The sequence below is a fragment of the Gymnoscopelus microlampas genome, assembly GCF_963454915.1.
Source record: "Gymnoscopelus microlampas genome assembly, chromosome: 21".
NCBI lineage: Eukaryota > Metazoa > Chordata > Actinopteri > Myctophiformes > Myctophidae > Gymnoscopelus > Gymnoscopelus microlampas.
Genome location: NC_139958.1, coordinates 11,593,744 through 11,611,605, shown reverse-complemented (window position 1 = coordinate 11,611,605; position 17,862 = coordinate 11,593,744). Strand labels below are relative to the sequence as shown.

Sequence of the window (17,862 nt, the reverse complement as noted above, 5' to 3'; positions counted from 1 at the left end):
ACAGACAGACAGATAGATAGATAGATAGATAGATAGATAGATAGATAGATATAGCCACAGACCCCCATCTGAAAATGTTTTGTGTTAAGAAAAATCTAAATCATTCAACATTCAAACACTTTCAAGATGTTTTCAAAACTTTTCAAAAACGAAGTGACGCGCTGTGAGCTTGTATATCTGCTATCTTTGAGAACCACTGTTCTAAACCAATGTTCTAAATCCTAAGAGTTTTCAGAAAAAAACATGTCAAAACCTGTTGATGTGTCTTTCAGAGCTCGGTTCTATGTTGTTGGCGCGTGGTGGATGTGTGGCACCGTGCACACACCGTCCCATGATGAGTTGGAGCAACTCATTTCAAACTTGTGTTGTGGTGTAGAGTATCTATGTTTGTTTTCACTTGTTTGACCATTCTAGACACATACGTATGTTTTTTTGTGAACAGGTGGACTTGTGTGACATGTCAGAAAGACGCAAACTGTGTATGAACTAATATGTGAAAACCTTCCCTTGCACGCACACGCGCACACACACACACACACACACACACACACACACACACACACACACACACACACACACACACACACACACACACACACACACACACACACACACACACACACACACACACACACACACACACACACACACACACTCTGCCAGGCTGGTGAGCCGTTCTACTCCATCATGCTGTGCCAAGCACTCTGTCAGTCTGTCGCTTTTGCTTTGTTTGATGATAAGAGGGCGTGCCCTTGCCTATCTCACACAGTCACTGAGAGTGATTGACACACACGCACACGCACACACACACACACACACACACACACACACACACACACACACACACACACACACACACACGCACATTTTGAATGTCAGTAGGAATATAAGCTGCAGTTTACTGTATGTTATATCGTATACATCAGAAAGTAGGTGAAGCTGTATTGTCACTGTGGGGGGAAAACCTCATACTGTGTGTCTGAAACCGTTCCTTCTTATGAAGAAAAAATAAAATAGTGAAAATAGCCGATCACAATGTGACGCATGGCAACACGTTGTGAGCTTGTAGATCTGCTATTTTCACTACTTTTATGTGACACTTGTATGATGAAAGGCAAGCATTTACACAAAAAACAAACAAAAAAAAAAACATAAAAAGTTGAAATATGGAGATACAAGGTTTTTGCCCGACAGCCACAATATTTTTTGTCAATATCATGCACATGCTGCAATAACACTAATCCTACTATAATTCTAGTAACCTCTGTCTGGTGAATGAGTAGGTGAAGCTACCCGGTTCTCCTCAGTGGCTGGACCAATTGCTTAACTGTGATGCCCGTTTTTCAATTTCATCAAATCTCAGCTTCTTATTAGCGTTTTTGTGTAAAACACTGTCGCCATGGTTACGGGGCTGCCCAGCTATGGGACGAACTGCCTCCCGGGTTGTTGCCAGATCATGTGCGCATATCCCCCCACGGATGCGTCGACTGGGTATGGTCTAGTAATACTAATCATAATAATAACTAGAGGGCGCGTTCAGTGGAGTGCAAATCTCCCCCAGGAGGCATGTGTCTCTCACGTCATACTGTAGGTGCCTGTCAGTGTTGTGTCTGCTTATTATTATTTTGGGGTCGTTTCTAAAGTGTAGTTGCTTATTTGGGCTTGTTTCCTAATGTTGTTTAAACCAGTGTTTCTCAAACATTTTCAAATCAAGTACCCCCGAAATGACAATCAAGTACCCCCGAAATAACGAAGTATATTAGGTTTAAAGTGCTCATGTGGCCTAGTTGCTTCTTTTGGGCTTGTTTTCATACACTTGGTTGCTTATTTGTCTCGCAAAACCTGGCAACACTGGTGCCTGTGTGTCTCTTTCTCAGTGTGCGGTGCGCATGCATGTGCATTATAGATGCGCTGCGCTGTGCCAAAGAGACTGATTTACTTCATGTACTTGAGACCAATGAGACCAACACTACCTCACCTCAACAACTATTAGACTAAGAGATCGCAGGAAAATAAATGGTTTACATGCACAGAGTAACAACTGTGATGCAATAGTTGCACAGCTTCAGTCGAAGGGAGGAAGAAATTGGCATAGAGTAGATGCAAAAAAGCTTGACAGCCGATTCACAACAGACACGTGTCTAAATGCAGTAAGTAAGTGAATAAATAAATAAATAAACTCCGGCCTGGTGGAGATAAATCAATCGTGCTTGGTTCAATACATTTGATATGATTACAAACATGGTGTTTGAGGGCATGTGTAAAAAGCCTGGCATAGACTGTAAAGGCCTCTGCGTGAATATATGTGTTTGCGTCTATATTTATCATCATGTGTAACATGCCTGCAGGGCGCATGCATATAGGAGGCCGTCCACGTGTCTATAGATTTATGAAACACAGCCCAAGCATATTGTATAAAAAAAACCTGCTTCGCTGTGAGAAATTATGCAGCAGATATTCCCAGATTTGGGGGAATTCGCATGGGTAAGCACAACCAGAGATGATCACCCTGGATGAACCAGCAGTGTTTTGATCATGGTATCTCCCCCCTGCCAGGCAAGTCCGACTTACTTTACATTATATACCCTGAGAGACATCTCAAAAAGGTTTCTTAAGGGGAACATTAAAGAAAGGACTTTCACAGCTTTACAGCATGTTTACATAAAAAGAAGTCCTGAAAAGACCTGGATATGGGTATCTTTTTAGCCTTAAACCCATTAAGACCTGGAACGCATTTTAGATTTCTTTGGCTATTCAAAAATAGCAGACATACAAGCTCATAGCGCGGCACCGAGTGCCGCGCTATGAGCTTGTAGATCTGCTATTTTTGAAAAATCGTGAAAAATATTTTTTTTTATATTTTTTTCCGATTTTTAAAAAATGTTTAGAAGCGGCCTCAGGTCTTAATGGGTTAATGTCTGACTGTACCACGTGCTGTTTACATTTCTGACTAATAAAGTATTCAATCAATCAAAAGATTGACTTATTCATTCTCTTTGAGGTCGGTTAGCTCATACTTTGTTTGCAGGCTGCATCGTTCAATACAGTTTCTGTGGTAGAAGAACGAATAATGGTTCCATAACAGTTCCTTGAGTAGTGCTGGCTGACTCCCCGAATGGTATTTAAACTTGCCTTCCAGAAGTCAGCACCTCTGTTCTCGGAACTAAAATGGTTGCAACAACCCGTTAGGATTTGTGGATTTGATGGATTTAAAGAGTTGAAAGTCTCCAACTGCTAAAGGTATATAAGGCCTTAGATCTCTATTAAGAACTGCTCTACTCCCCCCCGAGGGCTGCAACACTTTAGAACAAAGAGAAATAAACAGGTCTAACCTGGAGAGATTTTCACATACTCTCTCTATCTCGCTCGCTCTCTCTCGCTCTCTCCCACGTATGTATGTGTACACACACACACACACACACACACACACACACACACACACACACACACACACACACACACACACACACACACACACACACACACACACACACACACACACACACACACACACACACACACACACACACACACACACACACACAAACGTTCGAATGCACCCACGCTAGCTATGTGCATCCAGTCAAATGCATCTCAACCACAGATCCAAATATAGATCAAATGGTTTGGTGTCAGCATTTGCTCACCCCTCCGTCTCCCGTTCCCCGCAGAGACATCTCTTCCAACATCCAATCTAAAACAGCGATGTTTACTGTAGCCGGGGCCAGGAAACCATGCGGAATGTTTGATCAAGTGACACCAAGGATATCAATTTAAAACATTCACGTTTTCAAATTCGAAAGAAGTGGATCCCACAGCGTAATAGAATACCTCAACTCTATAAACCCTTATCGCACCAAGCGGTGGTGTAAAATAGCCGATTACATTTACTCAAGGGCTGTACTTTGGAGGTGCTTTTACTTTACTTGAGTATTTCCATGTTTTGATACTTTATACTTCTACCCCGCTTACATGATCTCAGAGATGATATTGTACTTTTCACTCCACTACAATTATTTGACAACTTTAGCTACTAGTGACTCTGTAGATTTAGATGATTATCAAACAACATACATTATCCACTTAAGATATACTTCATCTATAAAAAAAAAGAAATACATAAATAAACGGGTGCCAATACTTTAGTAGCCTACTTCTAGTCAAGTGTTGAATACATGCCTTAAACTTCTAACAGAGTATTTTCATATTGCGGTATTGCTACCGCAATCCAACCATCTTCCAACCTCTTATCCAGATGCTACTTATACTTAAGTTTTAAAAAAAAATCTGATTACTTTTTCCACCACTGTTTCCCGTAGCTCAGAAAAACAAACAGTATACACAAAATCCAACAGTTCCACTCAACACGGGTCCCTCTGGGGGCGATATGGGGGGACAGTGACAAATTAGTTTGTCCGTTTAAATAATTTAAAACCACGGGTCGTCTCATGAAACTGTTTGGCAATGATGTGCGTTTTACCGAGCTATTTGTCACTGCAGCTTTATCCAGGGGACGGACGACTCTATATGACTTACGGTCACACAGGAATACAGCCTGGCCCTAAGCCGAGCTTAATCGCACCGCACTATAACTCATATCTATGTGTGAGATCAGCTGCCACGGTACGAGCTAGTCTTCTGCATTTGTGCCTCCATTGCTGCAGCAATGCACTGCAAACATCCTCAGAGCTGTGGTGGAAAAAGCACTCAAATGTTTTACTTAAGTACAAGTATCAATACTGCAGTGAAAGACCTGTGTTCAGAATGTTACTTGAGTAAAAGTACACAAGTATTGGCATCAAAATATACTTAGTACCAAAGTACCAAAATTACTAAAATGTTTGAAAATAGCAGATCGGCAATTTTCAAATAGCCTAGGAATAACATTTGGCGTTGTCTGATCAAAAATAGCAGATATACAAGCTCTAACGTTAATATAATTCCAGTAAAAGATGAAAAGTGATGAATACTGTATCTCTGCTATGAGATCATGCGTGTCAAACATGTCTGTCTATGTGTCGCATACCACTATGCATGCTGATGAGCTTCATACTTCTAGTGCACGTTGACAGCAGGCCAAGGACCTAAATTCTTGAATATTTTTCAAATATGTCACTGACATACGGTATTACAGTATGTCATTATTATGACATCTTTATTGCAGGCTATTGCATCCCTCCAGGCTATGAAACAAGGATCCACAAGGCTGGCCAATTACACAATGCTCCTGTCCTGTCCCTCCGGCTTATCGGATGTACCGCGGCTAGCCGGCAGACATGCAAGTTCGCGGTACAGGTCAACGTTAGATTAATACCAAAATATACTCATATAAATGTGACAACACTGAACACACACACAGGCGCACGCGCACACACACACACACACACACAGAGTGCCAATGGTTGGCAGCACCTGCACCACAACTGCCCGATACCCTAATGAAGTGCCGTCTTGAAATCACAGACATGCCAAGAAGGTTAATGCTGCCATTCACAATGCCCTCCGGATATCATAACTGGCTGCACGAAGCCCACCCCTGTGTCCTATACCTGCCAGTCCTAGGGAGGAATTGCCCCAACCGGCCTCCGGCGAGAGGCAGCAACCCTCGCCCTCGCAAGGAACAGCCCAGAAACATGACCGGCGACCAAATAATCAACACCTGTCTTCTATATCAGTCGACGAAAACTATGACAAAAAATGATTGTCGACTACCTTTATTCACTGACGAACAAAAAAAACAAACCTATGATTACTAAAACTTAGACTAAATATATTGATAATTTTGTCAACAAATACAAACTAGACTAAAATGTTAGGGAGTGACTAGTGGAGAAGAGATCCAGTAGAACTAAGACAAGCCATTTTATGTTTGGTTGCGCAGCAGATCTACAAGCCCACAACGCGTTATGGACTTGTAGATCGGCTCTTTTCAGCATGCAACCAAGTATAAAATCTGCCATTACGGTGCCATCAAAGCACAGCCAAAACACATTTTAGTCGACTAAATCAACTGTAGATTTAGTCGACTAAAACTAGACAAAAACTAAAACATTTCAAATGACTAAAATATGACAAAAATGAAATGGAATTTTATCACTAAACTAAACTAAATCAAAATGTGCTGTTAAAATCTGTGATAGAAGGGGAAGAACACTGTAGAGATGATGTACAAAATGGTAATCACATGGTAAGCTACTGTTTCACGTCTGTAGGCAGAAATGTAACTGCATTATACCAGGAAAAGTATGTTCAGATGGGGGTCGGAGGCATATTAATTTGGGGGTCCGTGACATGAAAGAGTTTGAGAACCACTCCATTAGACACTGCATCACTATCTTGATTTGCAATGTCACCGAGCACAACTCTCTAGTTTTGAAATTAATTCTAATCAAACACTTCAGATCAACGTGTGTTCTGTACGTGATGTGAAACATGTATTACAGCTTCATAGGCAGATTGATCGTGAGATTTTGTTTCACTGAAAACCATTCATGCATAGATTTACAGTAATAAACAGCACTACTAGATAAAAGAAAGAAAGGAAGAAAAAATTAACAAAACATAATTATGTTTTTTTGAAGGTAGTTATTGTGAACAAAACATTTCATTACCTTCCAGTAATTTTTGTATTCATATTTTCCACTTTGATTAAACGCCTCATAAAAGACCTGTGGTACAAATTAACTGTCCTAGATAAACATACTGAGAGATGTGTGTGTGCGCGTGCACACGTGTGTGTGTGTGTGTGTGTGTGCTTGCGTGCGCCGTGCTTCATTTGTAAATGATTAGGTGCCGCAGATCATGAATCCGACTAAAAGTCATGCCAAACTTAGAGGAAAGGAGAGGGAGAACACACATTTTACTGTGGCGATTTACGAACGTAACTCGGTTTCATTTCACCCACGGTTCCCTTTCCATTGCAGGAAGGGGACATCGAGGGGAAAATGTGAAAGTTGAATTAATAATACATAGCCTACAATAAAAACCTATTGTGTTGAATTGAGGTGACGGAGCACCTTCGAGATTTCCCGGAGCGCAGCAGGCAAGGTACCAGGTGCCAGCTCCGGCACAAATTAAGTCCTGTGTATGCGTCTGCGCGAACACGTGCGTGTGCATGTGTGTGTGTGTGTGTGTGTGTGTGTGTGTGTGTGTGTGTGTGTGTGTGTGTGTGTGTGTGTGTGTGTGTGTGTGTGTGTGTGTGTGTGTATGTGTGTGTGTGTGTGTGTGTGTGTGTGTGTGTTTTTGGGTGACTCACGGTCCAGCCCCCTCCATCTGTGGTCATGTCACAGTAGACCTGGAAGCCTGCAGGGAAGTGGACAGGAAACACAGAGTAGATGCCATCCTCCCTCTGACCACTGGCGTACAGATCGCCACAGTCACGGGGACGCGAGCCTGGACACACACACACGCACACGCACACACACACACACACGCACACGCACACGCACACGCACACGCACACGCACACGCACACGCACACAGAGAGGAAAAGGTAAATTAGTTCCAAATCCCATTGAAAGGAAAACAAGTGCCCGGATCAGTAAACTAGAACGAACTAATAAATGGAAGATGAGGAGAAAATTGGATTACATGTGACTCCTGCTAGATCTGTCTCTCCCACACATACAGGCTGGCTTTATTGGGTCTTTCTCACAGAGAGAGACACAACAACAGACTGGTCACCACAGCGAAACATTGGCTTTTAACCACATTAGCCCCGGAGTCCTCTATTTTCGGGCATGTCATTCTGAAATGTTCAAACACTTTCTAACCTTTTCAAGATAAAATAATCTACACAAAAAAAATACATCTACAGCCAATCTACCGATCTAACCATGCAAGTAACCGGTCTACTATTGTAGATCGGCTATTTTATATATAAAATATGGACAAACTGGTTAACGTTTCTGCAAAACACAGATTCAACGCTGTCCCACAAAAGAAAGTTATATGTTGACTTTTTGGGACAATTTTGACCAAACATCAACATGTGAAGTGAAGGGGGGGGGGGGCAAAAAAGTCACAATATGACTTTCGGGGAATATATGATTTACGATTCTGTGCCCATCATGACATAACTCAAACGGCGCTTATTCGGCTCAACGTGGACATCGCAACGCTGGGCATGGTGACTCGCTCGATTTAGCACGCCTCTGACATTTTGGGTCGGATCGTCAAAAGAAATGAGAACTGGACTTCAGCGTTGTAATGCCTAAGTACCGAAAAGTCAACATGTGCCTTTTTGACCCCCCCTTCACGTCACATGTTGACGTTTGGTCACGAGGTCACAATATGCCTTTTGGGGAGTGAGACTTGGCAGATACATCGGGCCAGACCTATATCTCGGTCTGGCTCCAATGTTGCACTCGAGACCATGTGGGTTTACGCCTCGCTCGCTCCGGCATGCCAGGTGGGTCTCAAGTCTGCTTCTGTCGGTGGGCCTGTGATTCTCAACCTGTGGGCCGAGGACCACTGGTGGTGCCGCGAGGTTATCGCAAGTAGTTCCCTAAATAATTGGCAAAACAATAACATCTTAATGATAATATAACATTATTGTCAGGGTATTTGTGTCTTTAAAACCTTGAAAAAATATGAGTTTTCATTGTGATCCAATACATTTGAACTCAAAGTATACCACGTTAGTTCCATTGATTGTTCGATCCATCGAGATTCAATGTGTCTGTGGTTTGCAGAAATGCCATAATTATTTTCAACCATTTTCTTTTTTTTTCTGGGCCGATTGGGTCAGAAGAAACAAAGTTAGTTTCTTGGGTAAACATGGAGGAATGGCATTGGCCCTGAGCTGCAATGTCACCCTGTGAAAATGCGTCCCCAGGGTGTCGGTCTGAAAGTGTTTAAAAAAAAAATCTGTCCCAAATGGCCGACTTCTGGGAAGACGCAGTTGGAGGAAAAGAGAAGGACATGAGAGGGGAGGAGGAAAGCAAAGCTACTGAGAATGTGTTGGTTAATCCATCAAGACCGGGAACGCATCTGTGTCATTTTAAGTTGTCTTTGGCTATTCAAAAATAGCAGATATACAAGTTCATAGCCCGGCACCGAGTGCCGCGCTATGAGCTTGTAGATCTGCTATTTTAAAAAAAGAAATTGAGGTGGGGGTCCGCGGCCAAATACATATCATTTTGGGGGTCCTTGACATGGAAAAGTTGGAGCACCACTGATATAGCAACATACTGTTAGGATTTAGAAAACATTTTTAGATAATGTATTTGGCCGCGGACCCCCATCTCAAAATGTTTTGTTCCAGGGACCCCCATGAAGCAAAGATTTGAGTTACAAATGTTTGCTTTAAAAAAAATATATATATATTCAAAGATTTGTAAAACTATTCAAGCTTTTTCAAAAATAGCAGATCTACAAGCTCATAGTGCGGCACTTGGTGAGCTTCTATATCTGCTATTTTTTAATAGCCAAATAAATCTTAAAAAATGACACAGATGTGTTCCTGGATTGAATGGATTAATGGAAAAAGATACGATGAAAACAACACACACGCGCACACACACTAATCTGCATTCTCTCTTCACAAAACCCCAACAATCCAAACATCAAAGATTCATTCTCTCTTTGAGGTTAATGACAAAATGAGAAACGGCACAGACGTTACACTATGAAGGAGGGAGATGTGAGGAAAAGGGAACAGTAGGAGAAAAGGCAAACTAAAGAACAGAAGAAAACAAATAGAAAAGGGAGCGCAGGATGTAAGAGAAGGTAAGTGGGTTGAAATTAACCACTTAAACCCTTGGTTCTCAAAGTGGGGTCCGGGGACCCCCAGGGGTACTTGAGGTGGTTCCAGGGGGTACCCAGCAAAATGTGTAAATATAGCATCAGAATAATTTTAACCTTTTATACTTTGGCTATTCAAAAATAGCAGATATACAAGCTCATAGCGCGGCACCGAGTGCCGCGCTATGAGCTTGTACATCTGCTATTTTTGAAAAATCTTGAAAATGTGTGCAAATCTTTGAATATATGTTTTTTAAAGCGAACATTTGTAACTCAAATCTTTGCTTCTGGGGTCCCTGGAACAAAATATTTTTAGATGGGGGTCCACGGCCAAATACATGTCATTTTGGGGGTCCTTGACATGAAAAAGTTTGAGAACCACTGACTTAAACCATGTCCACTTTGTTGACCAGTGTCGCTCAGGCACCTATACTAGGCCCCCTACTTTTCTACCCCTCCTCTATACCAAACGGTGGTGTAAAGTAACTAAGTAGTAGTGAGTATTTCCGGTTTTAGTAGTTACTAGTTACTTTGTAGATTTAGATGTGTCAGGAAATGGTGTTAGGACCCAAGTGCAGGAACTCAAACTCAGAACTCAAACAAAGGCAGGAGATGAAGATCACATAAACTTAACTTTACTTGGTGAAAGACACAGGATAACAGTACTGTGCGAACATGGCACATAAAACCTGACACTCACTTAAGATCCAGCACTGAACAAACACACAGACAGAGTCTAAATAGTCACTGGAGCTCATCACCCAACCAGGCTCAGCTGGTCCTCACAGGTGACTGCACTCAGGCCAATCAGAGTCTTTGCCTCAGGTAGAAGGGAGAGTAGGAGATTGGCTCAGGGGAAATAGGAGCAGGGCAAGGAAGGGGCAGAGGCACACCCAGTGGCTAAACAGTCACATGATGGACACAATAGGGGCCGTGATCGTGACAAGATTATTATTACAAAACATACATTAACCACTTCGGCCCTATATATACATTTTGGCCATTTGAAAATAGCCGATCTACAAGCTCACAATGTGGAGCTTGTAGATCTGCAATTTTCAAAAGATTTGTATACATTTGAAAACTTGTGAAATGGGACATTCTGCATAATGAGTACTTTCTACTTTTGGTTACTTTAAGTACATTTTGATACCAATGCTTTTGTACTTTTAATCAAGCACATTTTGAATTCCAGACCTCCTCAGTCAGTGTATAGCCTGACAGCACGTCGCAAGTTCGAGTCCCGATCCCGAAGGCCTTTGCTGCATGTCACTCACCATCTCTCTCCACCCATTTCCTCTCAGCCTACTGTCATGTCAATAGAGGCATAAAAGCCCCAAAAAAGAACATTGATACCAAAAGTTTTTGTAGAAAATAGTAGAACACGGTGAACAGTGTGAGTTTCAGATCTGCTATTTTTAATTCGGGGGGCAATAAGAAATGCTGATGGGCCGTGCAAAGCGCGCCGGCGAATCTTTTTTTTCCTGTTTTTTTTTGCCTACTTTGCTTCTTTTGGGCTTGTTTTTCTAGGCTTCTTTCTCTCGCAATAGCTGGCAACACTGCCCATGGCAAACCAGGGCGGAGAATTATTTTTATTGTGCAACGATGCATGATGGAATATGATTAAGGATTACTTTGATTATGGAAAGCTCACATTTCATATCACACACACCATATATGTAACATTTGGGGGGGGGGGGCATTGCCCCCCCTTGCCTATATGCCTAGATCCGGCCCTGTTGCCGTGTGTATCGCTGAGGACCCGAGGGAGTGGTGTCTCGGATCAGCGGTACGTCCAGAACTTTGTCTTTGCCAAAATCAGGAGTCATATGTCATAGATACGTCATAGACGTCACAGACTGGTTCACATGAAGTCCAATAACATCCACATTGGGGCCAGACACCGTGATCTATGTGGATCCACAAAATGTCCCAAGTTTATTTTTAAATCTCAGAGTTATATAAACACTGGCGATTGCGTGTCAGAGAGACTTGGGGACATAACTAGAGACTATAGCTGTCTCTGTGTCATCGTCACATTGCGATGATGGGACTGCAAAGTTATCAGCGCGCCACGCCAGCAGCACTATGCGGGTCTATTGCTGGGACACGCTGAACTCTTTTAAAGTCTTAACCCATTAAGACTGGGAAAGCATTTTTTTTGTTTCTTTGGCTATTCAAAAATAGCAGATATACAAGCTCATAGCGTGGCACCGAGTGCCGCACTACGAGCTTGTATATCTGCTATTTTTTTTTAAATCGTGAAAATGTGTGCAAGTCTTCGAATATATTTATATTTTAAAGCGAACATCTTTAACTCAAATCTTTGCTTCTGGGGGGGTCCCTGGAACAAAATGTTTTGAGATGGGGGTCCGCAGCCAAATACATATCATTTTTGGGGGTCCTTGACGTGGAAATGTTGAAGCACCACTGATATAAAATGGAAGTTTTGTTCCGGGGACCCCCAGAAGCAAAGATTTGAGTAAAAAAAATGTTCCCTTTAAAAATATATATTCAAATATTTGCAAAAATGTTCACGATTTTTCAAAAATAGCAGATCTACAAGCTCATAGCACTGCACTCGGTGACGCGCTATGAGGTTGTATATCTGTTATTTTTGAATAGCCAAAGTATGAAATAATGGTTATACCTAAAATCTAAAATGACACAGATGCGTTCCCGGTCTTAATGGGTTAAAGTATTAAACAAGGGAGAGAGGATATATTCCCTTGGCGGTAATAGGGAATGAGAGAGAGATTGTCTAGAGATTATGTATGCCAGACTTCACTGGGTCAACCTCCCAAATTTAAAAAGAGAGTTCTTTCAAAGGTCAATCGTGACTTTTTTTCTTTAATAGTACCCACAGTTACTCTTGTTGTAGAGAGTGTCTGCGCGGTCGGTCCCCTTGAAACGTGTTCCTTATGTAAGCCAGCGATACTGAGCTACTGGCATTTGTCATTATTATCATCAGCCTTAACCCATTAAGACCGGGAACGCATCTGTGTGTCATTCTTTTTATTTCTTTGGGCTATTAAAAAAATAGCAGATATACAAGCTCATAGCACGGCACCGAGTGCCACGCTATGAGCTTGTAGATCTGCTATTTTTGAAAAATCGTGAAAATTCTTGGCAAAATCTATGATTTTTTTAAAGCGAACATTTGTAAAATATTTAGTTCCAGGAACCCCCGGAAGCAAAGATTTGAGTTACAAATGTCCGCCAAAATCAAATGTTTGCACAACTTTTCATGATTTTTCAAAAATAGCAGATCTACAAGCTCATAGTGCGGCACTCGGTGCCGCGCTATGAGCTTGTATATCTGCTATTTTTGAATAGCCCAATGAAATCTAAAAATGACACACACAGATGCGTTACCGGTCTTAAAGAGTTAAAGGGAAGCATGCCCCATTTAGTTTATCTTTTCCTTTTTGGGTTTTTTACAGCAGCCTAATGAAAAACACCAATAACAAAGGACTATCGGGTGAGCTAATAATGATAAGTCGCTGCAATAAGCGCTGCCCAAAATGAGACTTCTGGGCATTTTCTTTGTAACGTGGCATCAGCAAAGTGTCTTCATCATATAAATCCTAAGAAACAGGGTTGGATTTGCCAAGGGGCAGTGGTGGAAAGTAACTAAGTACAGTACATTTACTCAAGTACTGTACTTAAGTAGAATTTTGAGGTATTTGTACTTTACTTGAGTATTTCCAATTTCCAACACTTTTACTTGTACTCCACTACATCTCAGAGGCAAAATTGTGTACTTTTACTCCATTACAATTATTTGACTAGTTTACTAGTTACTTTGTAGATTTTGATTATTATTACAAAACATGCATTAACCACTTCAGCTCTATACACATTTCGGCCATTTGAAAATAGCCGATCTACAAGCTCACAATGCGTCGTGATGCGACGCATTGTGAGCTTGTAGATCGGCTATTTTCAAAAGATGTTTATACACGTATACATTTGAAAACTTGAAAAAGGACATTTACTTTTGGTACTTTAATTCATTCAAGCCTCTGCTTTTGATATCCCTGCTTTGGTAATTCCTTTTTATGGCCGGTGGGCTTATGTGTTTTTATCCCTGCTTCGGGTCAGACTGAATTAAATACATGCCTTTCCCTTTGGGAAATGTACACTGTCTGATATGTTCGATATTTATGTTTGATAAAATCACAATTTAACACCATTTTAACCACACTATCCCTGGAGTCCCTACATTTTCTGTCACCATGCGACGCATTGTGAGCTTGTATAGATCAGCTATTGTCATCATTGTCATACAAAGAGGTACATAGGGCTTAAAGGGATAGTTCACCCGCAAAAATACTTTTTTTCTATCGATTAGTCACCCCATGGAGACTTGAATTCATGGATATGTTTGTGTTTTTGTCGCATTCCAATTCCATTCTAAGCCAATAATGATTTGATGACCGGCAGCGGTTCCGGTAGGAGACACAAAGAATCTCCTTGTGTCTCCTACCGGAACTACTGCCTATCGGTCTGCTGGTCATCAAATGATTGGATTCTAATCGATAAGAAGAAAAAAAAACTATCCCAATTAAATATGCGTTTGAAATCTGCTTCTAGATATTGTAAGGTAGAAAGTACGTATCTTCAACACACACATCCTGAGAAGCATTGCAAAATGACCAACGTCAAACTGCACGTCCAAAAGCTAACGAATGACACCATCATCTGAAACCATCTATAAAAGCGTTCCCATTTAACCCATTAAGACCTGGAACTGTGTCATTTTTAGATTTGAGCTGAAAAGCATTATTTTACACTATGGGCTATTCAAAAATAGCAGATATACAAGCCCATAGCGCGGCACCGAGTGCCGCGCTACGAGCTTGTAGATCTGCTATTTTTGAAAATTCGTGAAAATGTGTGCAAATCTTTGAATATATATATTTTTAAAGCAAACATTTTTAACTCAAATCTTTGCTTCTGGGGGGTCCCTGGAACAAAATATTTTGATGGGGGTCTGCGGCCAAATACATATAATTTTGGGGGTCCTTGTCATGAAAAAGATTGAGCACCACTGATATAGAAACATACGTTTTTCAGAAAACTGTTGAGATTTAGGAGACATGTAGAATCGGCTTCAGGTCTCAATGGGTTAATGAGGATAGTTTCTGTCCTATTTTTAGCACCAAGCCAGTTGAAGCGGTTGGGAAGAGGTTAGTGTCTTCAAGAGGAGAATATTAAGCCTGAAGGCTTTGAGTAATTGAGTATTCTGCAGCCATAATGGCTGAGGCTCAAAGCAAGTCACCCCGGCGCTGGCATAGCAGGTGCAGCTCACTAAAAGGGTCATTAGAACCTGGATCCATTATAATGGACACCTCTGTCCTGTGCTCTCTCGCTCTCTCTCTCTCTCCCTCTCCAGCTGCCACCCTGCCTTCAGGAGATGCCATTGTAGATTTTTTTGTTTAATAAACGAATGCGTCCGTCTATAAATTCCTCTGTTTTGTATATTTCTCTTTTTTTTTACTCACTGTAGGCTACTGTGGAATAGTCACAACAATATTGCACATTGCTTTTGTACATTTATTATACTTGCATAATGCTTAGTTTTCATATAAACCAGGGGTCTTCAACGTTTTCAGGCCAAGGACCCCCTAGCCTCGGAAACCCATGCCTTTTTTTTTGTTTCAAAAGAAAAAAAGCCTGGGAGAACCTTGCACGAACGCTGGTCTTAGGACCTTGTTATCTCCTAACCAATCAGAGTGCTCCAAACCCAGGCGCTGGAATCCAGCGCCTGGGTTTGGCTCCGCCCTTCAAGACCATCGATTGGGCTCGTTCTTTCAGTCTAAGGACCCCCTAGCTGAGAGAGAGAGATGAAGCAGGGACCCCCTACTCTATATTGTATAAAATTGTGTTTGTTTTTTTTAACTTAAGTCTGCTCTTTTTTCCCTCTACACCTATAGCCTCTTTGCCAAAAATAGCCGATCTACAAGCTCTGAACGCCTCGCTCAGAGCTTGTAGATCTGCTATTTTCGGCTAGTGTTCCCCTCAGAAAAGGAATTCTAGGGTTCAAGTGGTTAATGTAAAAAAAACGAAATCCTATCACACAAAGATTTGGCCGACCCCCTATAGTAGCTCTGAGGACCCCCTAGGGGTCCCGGACCCCCTGTTGAAGACCCCTGATATAAACCTAGTGGGAATGATCAGTATGTTGTCTCCATGAGATTTTTTTGGGTGACAACGGGTCAACGTCAAGGTCAAAATTACAACCACATCTCGGCTGTAATTTTAGCCAGGGTTTGCACTCCCAGGTGCAATTTTATGTGCTTTTAGTAATAAAAAGCGTCCTTGATACTCAAAGTAGAACATCTGAGCTATAGGGGTATTATTTAGATATGTTTTGCTGATTTATTACTTGTTTACGTTGTCTCAATAGTACCGGAATATTCCATATTGAATAGATGTCCATTTAAAACCAGCAAACAGGAGGTTTCACACGGTATAAAGGGAAAAACAATCATTCTCTGGGTCTATTCATTCTGGTCCAAAGCATTCCCAGACGACATTGTAGCTGAATGCTGAAGGTGTTACATTCCTTCCATTGTCTGGACGTTTTATCTCGATCTGTCTGCAGACTGCTCAACCGCTTCCTGGATCATCATTTCATCGCTGTTGTCGGGCAGAAACCTTGTATCTCCATATTTCATTCTTTTTATGCACGTTTTTTCTTTCTTAACCCATTAAGACCGGGAACGCATCTGTGTCATTTTAAGATTTCTTTGGCTATTCAAAAAATAGCAGATCTACAAGCTCATAGCGACGCACAGAGTGACGCGCTACGAGCTTGTAGATCTGCCATGTTTTTTTTTTAAGTCATGACATTGTGTGCAAATCTTGACATTTTTGAAGCGATCATTTGTCAAGTATTTTGTTCCAGGGACCCCCAGAAGCAAAGATTTGAGATACACATGTTTGCTTTAAAACATATATATATAAATATATATATATATATATATATTTTCTTTCTTTTCTTTAGCTATTCAAAAATAGCAGATATACAAGCTCATTCACGAGCTTGTAGATCTGCTATTTTTGAATAGCCAAAGAAATCTAAAATGACACATGCGTCCCCGGATTGAATGGGTTAACAAATTAATGCCCTACTCCTACTTCATCATACAGGAGTGTCGCACAAAAGTAGTAAAAACAGCAGCGCTTGTAGATCGTCTATTTTAAGATGTTACTTTATTCGTTATAGTAATAAAAAAGGAACGGTTTTGGACATACAAGGTTTCCACCCAAAGCAACGATTTCAGAGCAGAGGAAGACATTCTTTCCTTTATACACTCTGCCATTTGAACATGATGATGTGCTTGACAAAACATGTTTTGTGTGTCAGTCAAACCCAGCTAGTAATAATAGTAACGCTTATCCGACAATTACAGTATAAAAGACACGATTTTACCATAAAGAAGCTGACATAATGGAAACAAGGAACTATAGGAAGTCGTTGGATATAAAACTGGAGATCCAATTTGAGTGATATCTATGCATTATTTTCATATTCACACGCCAAATGCTGTTTGGGTGATTTTAATTAGCAGAAAATGCATTTTCAGGTCGGGATAAACCAGTCACGTGAGAGAACTCATGCAGGATACAGGATAAACAAGTGAAATTGGAAGTAATGACACAAAGAAATGAGCAGACAAGACTGAAATTGGAACACTCAAAAGTGAAGCCGATAAATGGGTACTCTCTCCTGAGAGAGCTGAAATTGACAACCCACCTGAACACGGATGTTGTGTTTATTAAAGAGCTGGAGAGGCAGGCAGACTCATGTTACTGAACAAACACTCAATGATTACTATCAGAATCACAAAGCTTTAACTGTTTAACAAAAAAAGAAATACCCCACCTCTAAGTCATTCTGCTTTCCTGAAAATGAAGTATAATGGATATGAAGCATCAACTGACGGCGAACAAATCGATCATTTTTACTTTTTCTCTCCAAACACAGATGTTCAAATGTAACACATTACCTGACAAAATCGCCAGGGTGGTTTGTTTATTTTTGGAACACAGTTCATATACAGTATGGCGTGATGGGAATTCCATACAAAAAAACCCAGGGGTCCTTAA

General features: G+C 41.2%; 1 protein-coding gene across 1 annotated transcript in view; it reads right to left on the bottom strand.

Annotated features, from left to right (window-relative positions):
* The window catches only part of fibcd1b (fibrinogen C domain containing 1b), a gene marked incomplete at both ends in the record, with an annotated part of 248,771 nt that overhangs the window by 105,855 nt on the left and 125,054 nt on the right, over positions 1-17,862 (bottom strand). The window contains one exon of the mRNA XM_084046141.1: positions 7,256-7,392. Within this exon, the coding sequence (XP_083902267.1) occupies positions 7,256-7,392 (137 nt within the window). The remainder of the gene's footprint in view (positions 1-7,255; positions 7,393-17,862) is intronic.